The sequence below is a fragment of the Cibotium barometz genome, chromosome 12 (genome assembly GCF_041138505.1).
Source record: "Cibotium barometz isolate CiBa-2024 chromosome 12, ASM4113850v1, whole genome shotgun sequence".
NCBI lineage: Eukaryota > Viridiplantae > Streptophyta > Polypodiopsida > Cyatheales > Cibotiaceae > Cibotium > Cibotium barometz.
The window spans coordinates 51492127-51510168 of NC_141057.1; the positions used below are offsets into that span (position 1 = coordinate 51492127).

An 18042-nucleotide genomic window follows, 5' to 3' on the forward strand; every position below is an offset into this window, starting at 1 on the left:
TTTGGGTGAAGGCTTCAGTCGTCGCAGTACCCCGGGGAGGAAAAGTGGCAATGGTCCCTAAACCTGGTTGAGTTTGAGTTTGTACTTTCTCCGCAATAGCATTCAACATTGTGTTGGTATGCTTGACCCTTGCAACACCATCTCTTCTCATGTTGTTGTGAGGCCTCCACTTGTTGGAAGAGGGATCTTTTCCCAGGTAAAGTAGCAGCTTGGGCTTCCTTTGCAGTTTGGGCTTCCTTTGCAGTTTTTTTAGAATGTTCCTTTCTTGCCTTCTTTGTAGCTTGTATTTGAGGAGGTGAATCAAATTCTGGAGCCTCAATAGCAAGCCTCTTAGAGGACTTCTTCATCTCGTCACCCCTACTTTATAGATAAAAAGAAATAGATTTAGCAAAATAATTATTAGTTGGTTCAATCAATCAAATCCAAAAAAATCAATAAGGTGGAGCTAACCATTAAAGTGAGCAACAACAAGGCTATCACAAGTAGATCAAAAATAAAAATATGCAAGAAATAGAGCAAAACAAGCTTCTATAAGATAAGAAAATGAAATCAGAAGACATTAAAAGTAAAACAAAAAATATTCTACTTCTATATGATAAAAAAAGAAGAATTTAAGAATGAATTAAGAAATAAACTATTTTTTACAGAAAAAGGCAACAAGCAGGAGAACATTAAAAGAGGAATTGCATTGTTGCAAAGTGGTATGGAAAACCAAAGGGAGAGATGAGAAGAGATAAACTTGTGGGCCTAGATTTTGATGCGGCACATCGATATGGTTGCCAGATCATTGAGGGCAGAGGAGAAGGAATAAGAATAATTGTCGAGATGCACGGTCCTTTTAGGAGAAGATTGAGTGTAGATTGTTCTCAACCTTTAGTTTACATGCAAACTCGATGCACTGCATCGAGTTCATGGGAAATTGGATGCATTATAACGGAATCAAATAATAGAAAACTGAAAAAGTTTGAATGGAGAAGAAGATCTCACCTTAGATGAAGGTCGCCTTCTCTTTTGTCCACCTTGTGTCAACAAATTTTAGTAGTCACAGTGTGGTATAGAAAACGTAGAGAAGTGGCGTAGCATGAAATCAAGCAAAGATATTGCCCACTGTGTAGAAAAAGGGATAGCAAGAAGATATGCGCAAGCAATAAAGTGCCCAAGGAGAAAGCGATGGTTTTTTTGGGCTGAAGTGCTTTTAGGGCGATTTTACTAGCAAAAAAAAGAGACTTTTGAATTATTATAGCATCCTCACTATTTTTGGCATGCTTATGTAAGCAAAGTTGATGCACCGCATTAACTTCTCCACACAAACTCGATGCATAACATCGAGTTTTCATGGAGAAGTTGATGCAGTGCATCAACTTTATGTAAGAAACTATGCTTTTTTGGGCTCGCAGTCACTATATGAGTACTAATTACACTGTCGGACAGGTCGAGAAAACCAATGAGGTTTTACTATAACGGTCCTTCGGGCCCGGGGGCGTGCCCACCCCCCGGACCCCCTAAGAAGGGGGCATACCCCCCCCTTCACCCCCTGGCTATGCACCCTATCAGGTGCCTATAAGTTAATGGCCTTAGTGCGCGAGGTGACAGTGCCTCTAGATATAGCTCTTCTATGGTTAGGTTTAGAAATAACTTGCCGCACATACATTTAACCTAACTAACATTGTGCTAGCTTAATCAAAAACCATCTCATATAAATTCCCTAAAAAATGAAGAGTTCTTGCATTGCATCAACTTCTCCATAGAAACTTGATGTTGTGCATCAACTCGATGCATAACATCAAGTTTGTGAGAAAAAGTTTATACAACTTTACATAATGGTTTTTAAAGTTGATGCACTACATCAACTTTTGATGTTGTGCATCAACTCGATGCATAACATCAAGTTTGTGCAAAAAAGTTGATACGGTGCATCAACTTTGTTGTTGATGCAATGCACCAACTTTGCATACACAATTTTTTTTTTAAAAGTGGATGCATTTCATAAAATTTTCCACACCAACTACATGTTGTGTATCAACTCAATGTATAGCATCAAGTCTATGTGGAAAAGTTGATGCAATGCATCCACTTTTAAAAACTTTGTTTGTGTATGCAAAATTGATGCATTGCATTAACTTTGCCACACAAACTAGATGTTGTGCATCACATTGATGCAAAAATCAAGTTTGTGTGGCAAAGTTGATGGAATACAACATCTTTGTACACCCAAACAAAATTTCTTAAAGTTGATACACTGCATCAACTTTGCTATATGAACTTGATATTCTGTATCAACTCAATATAAAACATCAAGTTTGCATAGAAAAATTGATACAATGCATTAACTTTGTGTACATTGTTTTCTTAACAAAGTTGATGAAATGCATTAACTGTGCATTAATAAACAAAACTTCTTAAAATTGATGCATTGCATCAACTTTGTTAGGTCACCTTAATGCTGTGCATCTTCTTAAAGTTGATACATTGTATCAAGTTTGCGAAGCCACCTTGATGTTGTGTATCTTCTTAAAGTTGATACATTGCATCAACTTTGCATACACAAACAGAGTCAACTTAATGTTGTGTATCAACTCGATGCATAGCATCAAGATTCTATGCCAAAGTTGATGCAATGTATCAACTTTGTGTACACAAACAATTTTTAAAAATTGTGTGCTACTCTCCTAATATATAAAAAACACTAAAATTGTGTCCATTCTTTGTGGGAACTTTCTTTTGAGAAAAATACTTTAGAAACTTTATTTATCTTTTAAGATTTATTTCAAACTAGTTGTTGTTATTAAAATTTTATTCATTGGTAGATATAAGTACATTTTATAATAGTTTTTCTAACATCTAAGTTAAAACATCCTATAAGTTCAAACAAATATTAATAATGTTATTGTTACCACAAATAAAGCTTTTAAGTAATAAGAAGAAAAGGAAATCTTTATGGAATCTTTCTAAGGATCGAGATTTTGTGTACCTTGCCATGGTTGGACTTGAAAGTGCGATTTGCTCTCCTTGTTGCTTTGCTTCTTGTGTGCCCAAATAGTGCTCTCTCTCTCTCTCTCTCTCTCTCTCTCTCTCTCTCTCTCTCTCTCTCTTCTTTATATCTTGCTCTCTCACAATGCGAGATGACTAAATGAGCCTCCTCTCAACTTCTTATGTAGCCTCATAGTTCCAAAATAGTAGTTATTTAGTGTTTTAATTCTAGGGCTTCTTAATCAAGTCCCACCTTAATTATGTATTAAGTTTAATGTATTTCTATATGATGGCCACATGGGCTATTAGGTTCTCATTTCTCATTTGTTAGAGAAGGAGAAAGACATGAGGAGAGACATTCCATTGGTCATTTCCCCTACACAAGTGGGTGGGAGCTCATCCCCTACCACCGCATCACATTCAGAGGGTCCCTCATTCTCATCCTATTCCTTGTCTCCTAGGGTTTAAAAAACTGAAGAAAGAGATAGAGAAGTGGAAACTCCAAGCCATGGGCAATCAGCAGGCTTATCTTTTACATCATATGAAGGTACGAGCACAAGAAGGAGTCCTTACTTTGCTTCTCCAAGTAAAGTCTCCACACCACAACAAGCAACAAATGATGGTAGTGATGAACATGATGCCTTGGATATCATTAAGCAGTTGATATCATCTCCAATGTATCGAGGTAAGACCTACATGGGTTGAAGCGAAAAGCATTCTTCTGTGCAGATAGATAATTAAGGGATGCAATTAAAACAGAATGTTGCAAGCAAGAATGTCTAGCAAAGTTTGGATTGCAAAAGTTAAAGGCATTATGAACACGCAATTTGACATGAGTAGTGGAGAGCAAGATGCACTTCTTAGTGGTCTGCTAATACCTTGTTTGCATAGAAAATTTGAATATAGCCTTGGCTCTGATTTGGTATGTAGGATAGCCTTTAAGGTTGCTTTGAGTGTCTTGGAAATGTACGGCTTGAGAGGGTGAATTGCAGGACCAAAAAATGGGGCAGACTGAAGCCGTTAGATTCTTTATTATCCATAGGTCCAACAGGGCAAAATGTTTTAACATGGCTTCATTGTTATTTTAAGGATCATGTAGAATGTATGCCGACAACAGGAAGGTTTAACTTATCTGATAATTTTACAAGGTCAGAGGTATTCTCATTGTATAGAGATGCTATGACAACTAAACAAGAGCAATATACAAGATACTCTTATTTTACCAGGCTTTGGAAAACTTCTTTGCCAACGTGACTATCCCATGAAAAGTTCGAATGGGTGTGTGCACTGTGTGTGTAAAGCTAAAAACAAGAAGAAAGGTTGCAAGTGGTCCAGATGAGCTAAGGATAGTCAAGGATACTTTGAGAATTCACAGGGAAGAGCAAGCAAATGAAAGAAGGAAGGCAATGGATTATAGAGGAAAGTGTTTTGCATCTCCAGAAAAGTATCTTGGGCTAGTTATTGATGGAATGGACCATAAAAAAACTTGCTTGCCTCACTTTGCTAGGCTATCTACTAAGGACATTATAGACGACACACTTGTGCAAATGCATTTGGTTGGTTGCCTTGTATACAATGCTTAAGTTCACCTAAGGGTTTTTTTCACATATCCAAATATCCACAATGATCCAAATCTAACTGTCACAATCATTCATCATGTGATATCTAATTGGGAAGGTGCATTGCCAAGCATATTATATTTGCAGCTAGATAACACTGCAAGAGAGAATAAGAATCAAATAGTTCTTGGATACCTAAGCATGATGTTTCCTTAGGGTGTTTAAGAAAGTGAAAGTGAATTTTCTACTTGTGGGTCACCCTCATGACCACATTGATCAGATGTTTAGTACGTTTTCAAAAAAATTATCTCGCCACAATGCATTTACTTTGCCGAGCATGATGACACTTATAGAGAAAGCTTACACACCAAAGCTAATGGTAGAGCGTTTGAAGGAGACAATGGATTTCAAGTTTTTTATTAATGGGCCAAGGATAGAAAAAAGGAGTAGCTTGGAGCAGTTGAATGATCTAAGTTATCAACATACCTTTCTGATTAAACCTGTAGAAGAAAGTGGTCAAACTTTATTATGTGGAAAGATTTTCTCTACTGATGTAGAGTGGCTTCCTTTAGGTGGCCTTAAAGTTCTCAAATTTATTCCAAACATGGTTATGCAAGCTTAAAAAATGACACTTGGAAAGCTTAAAGGACGCAAAGGAGGCAAGCAAGATACGTTGTGCTATGGACTTTCAAAGGTGCATTGCAAAGAGCAGATCACTAACCGAGAAGGAAAAGCAGTATGCAGGAGAGCAAGATGTAAAATGGTGGGACACGTTCTTTGAACAACAAGAAGAAATACTTAAAAGGAATATCAATAACTCATGGAATCTAGCTAGTTCTTTTCAGTGGCCAACTCTTGCTGAAAAAACCACTTATTTTGCAGCACCAATTCCAACAGAGATTGATAAACTTCTTCATGGGAAAGCAAGAGAGATGTACATAGGAGCCAGACGATCGAAAGAAAGGCGAAAAAGAATTCAAGAGATGTGGAGTGGTGATCCACAAGACATAAAAGAGGGTACCCTTGTTGCTACCCTAGCTGAGGATGATGCTTTTAAAACATCCGTTTTGGATTGGCAAGGTAATAGCTATCAACAAAGAAGAAATTGGTGAGCATACATTGTCACTGACAGTGCACTGGATGAGAACAACTCATGCTAATACATTTGAGGGAAGGTATAGCTTGGAAATGGTAAATACAACAAAAGGAAAGGGCAAGTGTAATAGGGGAAAGAACACTGCTAGTACTAGTGTACTACCACTTAATGAGGTGGATATTTTAGTGTATGACTTTACTCTCACAAAAGCAGGCCACTTGAGAAAGTCAACCATTTCTATTTTACAAGAGAAGATCCCTTGCTTCAATAACTCTGAGCTTGATAGCACATTCTCGAGTGTGCTAACACGATAGCGAACCCAAGGAGTCTTAGCTTCAGGTGTACACATAGAAGAAAAAAATATCTTTGTGGATAGTGATGAAGAGGATGCCTCATCTACCTCCTCAAGGGAAGGCACACCAACAAGTGATGGTGATGGTATAAGTGTGATGATGAGGAGCCATAACTATGCGATGAGTTGTATGTCTAAAAAACAACTCCTTTTTTAGAGTTGTATTAATTACTTTTCTAAATTACAGATGTTAATGAAAAATGGTCTCTATTTTGGTATATTTTTTAATTCTTAATGTTAGATTTTAAGTTGTAATATAGAAAAGTAAGCAAAAACATGTTTTTTTCGTTCTATTTTTTTTTTTGAAAAAAATGCATAGAGTGTTCTAAATAGTGTCATTTTTGGGCGGCATTGTACACATGCATAGATCACTTTCTAAAAAAACATAAAAATTTGAGCTTTTTAAACAAAATCTTTTAAAGATGCTAAATATTTCTCGTTTTCAGAAAATATTACCTAGTTTGCCTGCAACAGCGTTTATATGTGTGTGTATATACACATACATACATACATACATATGTATATACACACACACACATATATATGTATATATACATATGTATATATGAATATATACATATGTATACATATACATATATATATATATGTGTGTGTGTGTGTATGTGTGTGTGTTTATATATACACACATATATATATGTGTATATATATACACACATATATATATATATGTATGTATGTATGCATATATACATATATATATATATATGTTATATCATATAGATATATATATGTATATATACATGTGTATGTATGTATGTATATATATATATGGATATATATATATATATATATGTATATACATATATGTATATACATATATGTATATATATATAAGTATATACGGTTAACAATCGGGCTGCCAAAGGGGAAGGTCTTGCCCACTCGTTATGGGTATAAAAAAGCTCTATAGAAGTAGAGGTAGAGCTCATTTTATTTTACAAGGGTGTAAGGAGGGGGTACGTGGTACGAACTATTGACTTTTCTTAGATAAATTCATTTATAACTAGGACATATCTAGCAAAAGGCATATTTTTGTCTAGATCGGCAAAATAACCAAAAGTTCTTTGACATTTTTTATGAATATCTCTGACTCTAGGTCACAGGTGTTACAATCATGAGAAAAGAATAGTTTACATAAGTAATTGAATCGCTCACTCCCAAATTCAAATTATGATACACGAGTGAGCACTGACGACGGGTGACAACTACAAAATGCCGTGTGCCGTGGGAAAATCTGTATAATACTAGAATTTAAGAGGGGCCAGTGGGTAGCTCTGCCGAAGTGAAGACAGAATTGTTTTCTAATCGTGTTAGTTGCATGCTTCCTGGATTTGCAGAAAGGGAAAAAATTACATTTAGTTACTTTTTTTTTGGGTGTGTTTTCTTCGGGTTTAAACAAAGCATTACAATGTTCCAACTAGCTAGCTAGCAAGGCGGAAGATCAGAAGGAGGAGGTGGTAAAGATTCCCCAGGACCGTTTCCATTCTTCACTATGAAGGCCATGGCCATGCCCCAGGAGCTATGGATGTCGAAGTGGCAATGCATGAACCAAACTCCTGCAGAATGAGAACAGTAGAGTATTAATCTAGCAATCTTTCTACCCTTTGTGAGCTATGGATTTCAATTTGATTGACGAGAGATAAGTACAAACAGATGTAAATTAATTACCTGGGTTGGTTGTTCTGAAGCGAACAGCAGCCCATCCTCCGGCTGGCACGCCGACCGTGTTTCTGGAGGGAGGGTCTTGAAGGTTGAAGTTGGCCGGATCAGAGCTTGCATTGTAAGTGCCAAAGCCAGTCCCCACAATGTAGAAGTTCTGGCCGTGCAGGTGAATGGGATGGTTCTCGAAGAAGAGGGTGGATGTGTCTTGGAAAACGATCTGCACATTGGAGCTGAAGTTGAGAACCTTCACCTTCGTTGCCAACACAGAGTAGGCGTTGCTTGGAGACACTCCCGTGTAGTTGTACTGGAAGACGGGCTCCGACGGGAAGTCCGCCTCGTACACCCCGTTGATGTGGTTGTAATACGCCTACATGTGTTACAAACAGAAAACAAACAGAAAACATTAGCCAGCTCTAGGTGTGAGCAGTACCATCCCATCTCATCTCTCATATATATATTGTAATAGCCCTCAGCCTCTCACAAACTAACCCGAGTCTCGACTCGCCCAGCTAAGAAGGGAGATCACGTTATACCTGATTTGAAATTGGGTTACGTACCTCAAGCAGTGATACTTTTGGGCTTTTGAAGGTGACATTATTAACCGATGCAGACAACCGGCTGCCTGGGAATGCCGCTGTCGAGCACGTAGAGCAAGGCTGCAGCGCATAGCCTATTGTGAAGAAAAGATCCTCGTCTACTGTCTGGGGCACTTTATAGTAGTAGTAGCCTCTAGAGTAAGATTGACCCCTCAAACTCTGAGTGAAATTTGCCACATAGGAAGAATCGTTGTAGACCGGGAACACTGGCAAAGCCAAGCTAGATGATGCAACCGTGCTCGCTCCTTCGTAACGCAGGATCGCAGTAGCGGGCGTTGTGGGAAAGGGAACTATGATGTTGCTAGTTGGAGAGAAGACAGAAGCTGATATGAAATATTGCCCTGCCGGTTGATTAGCCGTGACCAAAACATTAGTGGTTTGTCCAGGGGCAAGCACCACCACGTCTGTTTCCAAAGGTTTAGTGTATTCTGCATCCACTTCCACCACTGTCAGTGTGTGGTTGGTAACCGCCACATACATTTGAAAGTTCAATGCAGCGTTGATGATCCTCAGGAGGTATGTTCTGCCCTTAGTGACACTGAAAACCTGTGTATCTGCAGGCAATAAATCCATCATCTGAGTACTGCTCGATTGACTATTATAACCGTAAATATTCATTCAATTGAGGTTTTTTCCAGGCATTATTTACCAGCTAGCGAGCAGTTGTACAATGCCCCAGGCTGCCCATTGATTGTGATAGCATCAGAGATGTTGTATGCACCACCAATTTGCAACGACTGTGCTATCACGTCTTCTACGTTGGCATTCCACCATTCCCCTAGTGAGACATCCGAACAAAAGATCAAACACAATTACGAAACAAATCAAGGATTAGCTAGACTGTAGAGGGGCTAAATACTTTTTGCAAGCCAGCTTTATAATCAAACGGCAAACCATTAATGGGGCAAAGAGTTCACAGCAGAGGGGGCGTATGATTCAGTAAAGCAAAGTATTCGCACATTATCATACAACTTTAAATTCATAAGCGCGTCCAGCCACCTACCAATGAGAACTGGGATCTCTGTATAGGGTGCACTGAATGGATACGCCACTTGGGCCTTTGGAAGCATGATGAAAGCTCCATGGACAGTAGCTCGCAGCCAGCTGATGTGCGCGTGATAAAACAGGGTTCCTCTCTGATCGACCACTTGGAATTTGTGGACGTAGGAGTGACCCGTTTGGATCGGGCATTGTGTAATATAAGCAGGCCCATCGGCCCATGCACTGAGGAGTTGACGCACACCATGCCTACGTTAATTATCCAACCACCACCATTAGCTCGCCCATTAATAGTGATCCAAACGGACAAATTCTTTGCTTACAATCAGAATACGCGAGAATGCTAACCAATGAACGGTGATGTTGTAAGGGACCAGGTTGGTCACATTGACGATCACAGTGTCGCCTTCTCTGACGTAAACGGTCGGACCGGGGAATTGCCCGTTGATGGAGACTAGAGACTTGGTGTGGCAAAGGCGAGTAACATTGGTGTACTGCACCTGACCGAGACGCGAGCACGACACGACGTTGAGTTAATGGGAACCATGTATCAAGTGTGCGTTAATCAAATTAGGGCAATAAGGAGGTTATGAACTTACTTTCCAGTCGAGCATGTGGGTTTGAGACGCCGCACTGGAAGAGGGCCCGGCAGCTGATGCAGGGGATAATGAGAGCGAAAGCAGGAAGAGGCAACAAGCTAGGGAGGCAACGAGTGCCGGAGATGGCTGGTGCAGCATGCTGGCGATAAGGGAGGATGTGGTGGGTGATGTAAGGGTAGAACTAGATCTAGACGATGCAATCTAGGTCCACTGGGATGTCACGAATGCAGCTACACAGTGGATGGGGATGGTTTGAATCATGATGGGGATGGAGAGAATGGCGACGATATATAGTGCTTGTTTGACGGAGGGGCGGTTGCAGCGACGGAAAGTCAAGATAAGCCGCGTCGGGACGGGAAGTCAGAGAGAACGAAAGTAGCCCCTGGGGCCTGATGCCTGAGCTCACGTAGCGCGCGGGAATGCCGTGGGCCGTGATCAGGGCCCGCACTACTAATAAGCTCCACGACGTACTGTGACAGTGTGACCTAGTCTACGGTGTGTGAGTGTGTGTAGTAAATGCGATCCCTTCGTCGGCAATGGGGGCATGCACGCACGTATCGTGGTGTTCCCACACGGGCATATGGTGATCAACGCTTTGATGTTGATCGACCCCATTGACTCGCAACTTCATCCACACAATCACTTTCATCAACAAGAGTTCGAAGCGTCTCACAAAAGGGTCTGTAACTTTGCGTAGATAGGCCTTCTGGCTCCACAATGCCTACATGGACATTTTACTCTTCTCTGCCACTGCGGCCAGCTGGCAGCCATCCCTCTTGCCAGCTTGCATTTTCTCGTTTGTCTTTTCACGCGGCCATTTTTGCCACTCCCACCGTCCACGGTCTTCGTGGATCCTTACACGTTATAATTATCAAGCAACTCACACTGAAAACTATGTGCAATTGGCCGTTTGAATATTTTCACGGCTCAAATTAAGAAAAACCCGATTGTAATTTTGAATTTAAAGATTCAAAATTTTGAGGTTTTAGTTATAACATGGATTAATCTATGCATTTTTTTAATAAAAATTGGTTGGGGTTGAATGTTGCCTTTTTTTCATTGGGTTGAAAAAAAGTATATTTTTGACATTGCCATGGGTGCCTATCCACTCCATGCCTATAAATTAATCACCTTAGCTTTCAGTTTATTAAGCTTTTACAAACCTTAGAAAAGAAAACTTCAGAGTACTACATTTAAAATCAATTACATTAAAAAATTTACATTGAATTGCAGCCACAAATAAATTTAAAATTGAAATTATATTACAACCTCATTGTAATTTTAAGAAAATTTAACTAAAAAAGCAATAGCCATTGTAAAATAATAATCATTTAAACTAAATAAGCAATAAAAATAATAATTACATTGTGGGAGGGTATGGAGTATGAAGAAGAATATGAACAGGACTACATCTTTTTCAAAATTGACTTTGATAAAGCCTATGATAGGCTCAGTTGGCATTATGTTTTAGAATCCCTTAAACACATGGGTGCAGGTCAGCACTTCATCCAGATGGTGAGTACTCTTTTTGGGAATGCCACGGCTAGGGTGAACGCAATGGTGTGCTCTCTGGCACTTTCTCCCTGACCAAATCTATTAGACAAGGCTGCCCTCTAGCAGCCTTTTTGGGAATGCCACGGCTAGGGTGAACGCAATGGTGTGCTCTCTGGCACTTTCTCCCTGACCAAATCTATTAGACAAGGCTGCCCTCTAGCAGCCCTCCCTCGATGCTATTGCTGCAGATGGTTTGAACTGGCTGATTAAAGATAGGATGGACAAAGGGGAAATGAATGGTATCTCTCTTCCCAACAATAAACAGCTATGCACCCAAATGTTTGCTGATGATACTAATGCCATGGTTGCCAATAATGAGCTAAGCATTAAGTGCTTTTGGGAGTGCTTGAACATTTACTGTAGGGCTTCTGGCTGAGTCATTAACCATAAGAAAACAGGTATCGGGACCTTCATTGATAAGCCTCCTGACTGGCTGATTCAAGCTAGCTGTAAAGTCCTGGAAGAGGGAGTGATTTTCAGATTATTGGGCATTCCCATGGGATTCAAGGTCACCCTTAAGCAGAGATGGCTGTGGGTGCTAAACAAGGTGGAAGAGAAACTTACCAGATGGCAAAAAATGCATCTAAACCTGGGGGGTAGAAAGATGGTAATCAACCACTTTATTATCCCTTCTATCGTCTACTTTCTTAGCTGCTGGAGACCTCCAGACTCTGATCTATTGCATTTCATAAGGCTATGCAAGAACTATCTATGGGGAGGGGACCCCTGGATTAGGAAAATCCCTAAAGTCAGCTGGGAATGGTGCTACTTGGAAACAGGTAAAGGGGGCCTTGGAATCAAAGACGTGTCCAATCTGGTTAATAGAATGGGTGCCAAGTGGGTGCTGAGGAGCTTTCTCTACCTCTCTTAAGACTGCGCTAGGTTGATCACTAGAAATCTTGAACAATTCCAGCTTAAACAATTACCTAAGTGGAAGAAGCTCCTCCTGCTCACAATTATGGCTAGCAAATACTTGGTGAAACCGGTTGGCAGCAGCCAACTGGTCGATTCGCTTTGGTCAGCTTGGAATGCTATCAAGACTGACCTTATCCTTTCTAAGAAGCCTAGTTACACATGGGGTATACATGGGAGAGACTCCATCTGGTGGTCAAGCATTCCCCTCCCCCCAATTGATAATGCCCAAGCTGAAGCGGTTTTGAGGATGCATAGGAAAGGAATCTGCTATTGGTGGGATATTTGGGACAGAGACATCAATTCTTGGATGTCCAGAGCTGATCTGATCAGAGACTATAATGTCTCATATGCAGAATTAGACCTTATTGGGGTGAGAATCAGCTTATGGCACCAATCAGACACCTGGCTGCTTATCGATTAAAGATATGCCAGCTCACAAAGCTTTCCAATGGAAGAATAAAAAAGGACTTATCCCTATTCCCCCCAAACAGAGGACTGATGCTATCCATTGCACTCTAAGCAAGAGATGTGGAATCCTTCTGGGCAGATCACAATGGTATTTTGTGTTTGATAAGCTATGGAATAAATATGTGGAACCAAAAAAAGCATGCCTAGCTTGGTTGGTTATGTTCAGAGCTATTTGGACCCAGCTTAAAGCCCTTAGACTTAACATAGGGGATGGGAAGTGCCATAGATGCAAAGAGGTGGAGGATGACCTGCACATTTTCATGCACTACCCTATTGCAAAGAAATTTTTCGAGTCATTGGCCAATTGCATTCAGCAATGGAATGGCTACACCCTTGGCTGGAAAAACTTGTTACTTGGAGAAAGCATCGGTTGCACCTTGGAACTATGGGCTGTCTTGAGAATTGAACTGTTATGGTGCTTGTGGTTACATAGACTTGATTCCATTTTTAATAGTATGCCTACTAACAGTTTCAAGCCGAAAGAGAACTTGATACATGTAGGTGAAAGATGCATACAAAGACGGTTGAAAGACCTGGACACCAAGCTTCATCGTCTGTAGAATAAAGCTAAAGGAAAGCAAGTGGACCAGATGACACAGCAAATTCAAGAACTGTTGAAGATGAGAGAGTCCGTCATCTCCAAGGATGTGTTGCTCATCAAAGCACTCTATATTTTTTGAAAGTCACACTCAGGAAAAGAGGGAAAAGCTGGATACACAGCTAGAGAAGCTTCTCAATAAAGTGAAAGGCAAGCTTAGGGCCTGCATTTCAGGAACTGTATGTCATGTGCATGGACATTGTACTCATTAGAGCTCTCAACATGTTGTAACTTCTCTTTCTAACCTCTTAATATAAGCAACCATTTTTTGAAAAAAAAAAATCATTTAAAAAATTATGAACCAAGAAAAAATTACAAGTAAAAAAAAGATATTTATATTACTTGAAATAGTAAGATGCGATGCATACATCATTACTTGAAATAGTAAGATGCGATGCATACATCATTACATTTCTTCTTCTTCAAAGGATTAAGAAAAATTTCCATTTATACATATTTGTACCATGCCATAAATGCAAGCAATATAGCCAAACAAAAAACCAGCATGTCTAAATTTAGAAAATCAGCGTGTCCTTTGTTTTGGGCAGCATGGAGAGAGGTACAAAATCAAGGTCTTCCATAATATCCTTCTTCACCGGTGCATTTCAAAGCGATTTATACTTGTTGGAAAGATTGATATCGATATCACGAAGCTCATATTACAACCAGAAAGTACTTGAAAGAGCTAGTATCCATTTTAAAAAATATCCTTAATGTCTTCACATTGACTAATTGTTGTTGGATAAAATTGATATATACATGGGAATGAGGGATAATATATGAAGTATAACCTTAGGGGAACAAGTGCAAAGGTCAAAACTGTAATCACCAATAGTAAAACTCTCAAAAGAAAAATCAACGTAACTCGACAGGGAATCTAGTAGGAGAGAAATCAGGGTGAGGGAATGCAGTTGATTCATAGCTCAGTTTACAGGCTAGAATCATGGAGAGAATATGGGAGCATCTCATTAGTATCTGTTAGATTACCGTAACACCACTACGGGCATTACCACAGGAGGGGACGGCCTCTGGCTCACCACCCAGCCATAGAGGAAGAATGAGGATTGCCCCTCATCCCCCAGGCTATATAGTGTGTGGCCTGCCGTCCACACTAGCCTGGCCACCCATAGGCTCCACATGGGTCTCCCATTGAACCTCGGATGGCCACGTCCTCGGCGCTCCGGCTGAGGCGTTGACACTAAAGTCCCATCTGGCCATCCGGTCTGCCGTCGGTCTCACAGGCGTTACAGCCTATGTGACATTAACCCCCCTTAAGAAGAGTTTTCATCCTCGAAAACAAACTGGGGAAACCTCTTGGAAATCGCACTACGGCGTTCCTAAGTAGTTGCCTCCTCATCCTTGTCTGTCCATTTAACAAGTACCTCCTAGTACACTTTATGTCGGGTTTGTTTGTCACGATACTCTAGAATCTTTTCAGGTTCATGTGGTATCTTTGGTGGCTCTATCAAGTCCACCAAAATTTCTGGAGAAACTGCGTTCTCTAACCCGTGAACTGATTTCTTCAGTTTACTAACATGGAAGACAGGATGGACTTGAGAACTCTCCAGTAACTCCAGTTTATATGCTACGTCCCCAATCTTCTTAAGGATTTTAAAAGGACCACAATATCTCGGAGAAAGTTTATCACACTTTCCCATTTTCATGGTTTCTGACTGCGTAGGAACCTTAATAAGGAATACAAAGTCACCTTCTGCAAAGGTCACCTTTCTATGTCCTTTATCCGCATAAGTTTTAGCGCGATCCTGAGCGCTACGAATGCTCTCACGTGCGGCTTTGAGCATATCATTCATATCTTCAAGGAAATCCTTGTTGACAGATTGAATCTTCTCCTTTTCTAGGCCTACAGCCATCGGAGATCTCGGCTGGAATCCATACATTAACATGAATGGTGTAAATCTAGTCACTGAGTGTTTGGAGCTATTATAGGCAAACTCCAATAAGGGCAAGTACTCTTCCCAATTAGATTGCTTCTTACTAACATAAGAACGCAACATATCCTCTAGAATTTGGTTAACTCTTTCAGTTTGACCATCAGACTCCACATGATCTGCCGTACTCATACTCAGAGTAGTATCCAACTTTTTGAAGACTTCCCTCCAAAAATGACTGTTGAACTTTCTATCTCTATCCGACACTATATCTACGGGCAGGCCATATAGCTTGTAGAGATATTTAATAAAGAGTTTTGCCAACTCTGGCATTTTAACAGTTTTCTTCGTGGCGATAAACTTTGCCATTTTAGTTAACCTGTCCACTACCACCCACACCGAGTCATTCCCTCGACTCGTCTTGGGTAAACCGGTAATGAAATCCATGGAAATGCTTTCCCATTTTCCTTGAGGAATCTCTAGCGGATGGAGTAGTCCTCCAACCTTAAGACGTTCGTGTTTATTGACGTGGCACTTACTGCATTTCAGCACATAAGTCTGGACGTCCTTAAACAAACTAGGCCAATAAAAGTGTCTTTTTACTAGTGCATAGGTCTTCTGAATCCCGAGATGATCCGCACTTGGACTATCATGACTTTCTTTAAGAATTTGGGCCCGAAAGTCACCAATACTTGGTACACATACTCTACCCTTGTAGAGTAAGTACCCATCGTCAATGGAGTAATTAGCATATTTCTCCCCCCGACGAAGTTTATCACCTCCCTTTGAAGCCGTGGCAGTCAAAGGTGATGAAGGGCCTACGTCGGAGCTCTCCGGCTCCAAACTATACCCAGAAGACACGGCTTAGTCTCTTTAGACTAACTCTCGCTTCCCTTCCTGTTGCACCTTCGGCCAGTCTCTCCGGACTAGCAATCCGTGCCAACGAGGGAGGTGGTTGCGTCTGTGAAGAAGTGCGTACGTATACAGTATGCCAGACCTCTGTAAAAGATGGATCTTGCTCACATAAACCACGTAGTGACTCCAAGAAATCATTCTTGAAGACTGCGAAACTAAGTTCATTAATCTGTGGCATGCGACTAAGTGCATCTGCCACCACGTTATACTTACCTTTCTGGTAATGTATCTGAAGGTCAAACTCCTGTAGAATCTCCACCCATCGAGCTTTTCTACCCTTCAGTTCATTTTGACTTGAAAGCCATTTCAGACTTTCATGGTCTGTCCGGACCTCAAAAGAAGCACCATATAAATAGTGTCTCCACTTTTTCAATGCATGAACTATCGCTAGTAACTCTCGCTCGTAAGCCGAGTAGTTACGCTGCGCACGATCTAACTTTTTACTCTCAAATGCAATTGGGCGTCCCCTTTGCATAAGTACGGCCCCAATGGCCTCATTACTAGCGTCTATTTCCAAAACAAATGGCTCATTTGGATCGACAATAGTCAAAACAGGTGCAACTGCTACGGTCACCTTGAGCTTATCAAAGCTATTCTGTTGGGCTTCCCCCAACTAATGTTTTTAGTTTTTGATCGTAAATAACTGGTCAGTCAACGGGACTACGATCTTCGCGTAGTCCTTCACATATTGTCGATAAAACCCCAACATGCCAAGAAAAATCTACAATTCCTCGAGATTCTTCGGCGCTGGCCATTTAAGAATAGCCTCTACTTTTTCTGGCTCCATCCGCGTATCATCGGCAGATATAATATGGCCAAGGTAGTGAATTTCTGTTTCAAAAAATTCACATTTGCTCTTCTTTGTAAATAGTTTGTGCTCTCGCAAAAAAAACTCGAACACTAGACGCAAATGCTCTATGTGTTCTTTTTGTGTCTTACTGTACACAAGAATATCATCTAGGAAAACTACTACGAATTTTCCCAGATATGGACGTAAAATGTTGTCCAACCATCAGCGTCATAAACATCGCTGGAGCATTGGTTAGCCCAAATAGCATAACCAAAAACTCAAAATGCCCGAAACGGGTCCTAAATGCTGTCTTCACAACATCTTCTGCTTTAATTCTAACCTGATGATACCCTGATCTCAGGTCTATTTTTGTGAAGTATCTCGATCCATAGAGTTGATCAAACAACTGATCCATGCGTGGCATCGGATACTTGTTCTTAATCGTTATCTGATTAAGAGCCCTATAGTCTATGCACATCTGCATAGATCCATCTTTCTTCTTTACCAGAAGAATAGGCGATGCCCACGGACTTGAACTAGGCCGAATAAAGCCTTTGTTTAAATATTTCGTCAATTGTTTTTCCACCTCCTATGCCTCGGAGTGGCTTAATCTATAAGCTGGTTTGCTTATAAGTTTTGATCCTGGTATAACTTCGATGCCATGGTCTACTTCTCTAGATGGTGGTAAGCCATTTGGCAAATCATCAGGAAAAACATCCTGAAATTCCTCTAATAAATTCATTAAAGTATCTATGTACTTTTTCTTTAGTGTCTCTTTCACCTTGGATTTTTTCTTGTTTGAATCGCATGCGTGCCAAGCAAGGTTTTCAAACAGTGGGTCTTGTCCAAGGCTATTTTGTTTTCCTTGTTTGTCTACGCAAACATCATTTACAGTTTCATCTACGGAAACAGAATTTAAAAGAGGGTAACAAGCGTATACCTCTGCTATTTGGTCTCTGCGGACCGCTGTACACAGCTCCATGGAGGAAATAAGTGGTGTGGCGGGGACAGTACGGTCGCCCTACAGGGTAATGACTCTACCTCCCTGCTCAAAACGTA

At 40.5% G+C, this 18042-nt stretch overlaps 1 protein-coding gene across 1 annotated transcript; it reads right to left on the minus strand.

Moving 5' to 3' along the window:
* Positions 1 to 7102: 7102 nt before the first annotated feature.
* Positions 7103 to 10166, minus strand: LOC147633555 (putative laccase-11). The gene is made up of 7 exons (XM_086805865.1): positions 9855 to 10166; positions 9604 to 9755; positions 9260 to 9504; positions 8906 to 9034; positions 8218 to 8810; positions 7667 to 8027; positions 7103 to 7554 (listed from the first exon to the last, which is right to left on the minus strand). Exons 1-7 carry the CDS (start codon positions 9990 to 9992, stop codon positions 7424 to 7426), a joined length of 1749 nt encoding a protein of 582 aa, XP_086661991.1. The 5' UTR covers positions 9993 to 10166; the 3' UTR covers positions 7103 to 7423.
* Between the last annotated feature and the right edge of the window lie 7876 nt (positions 10167 to 18042).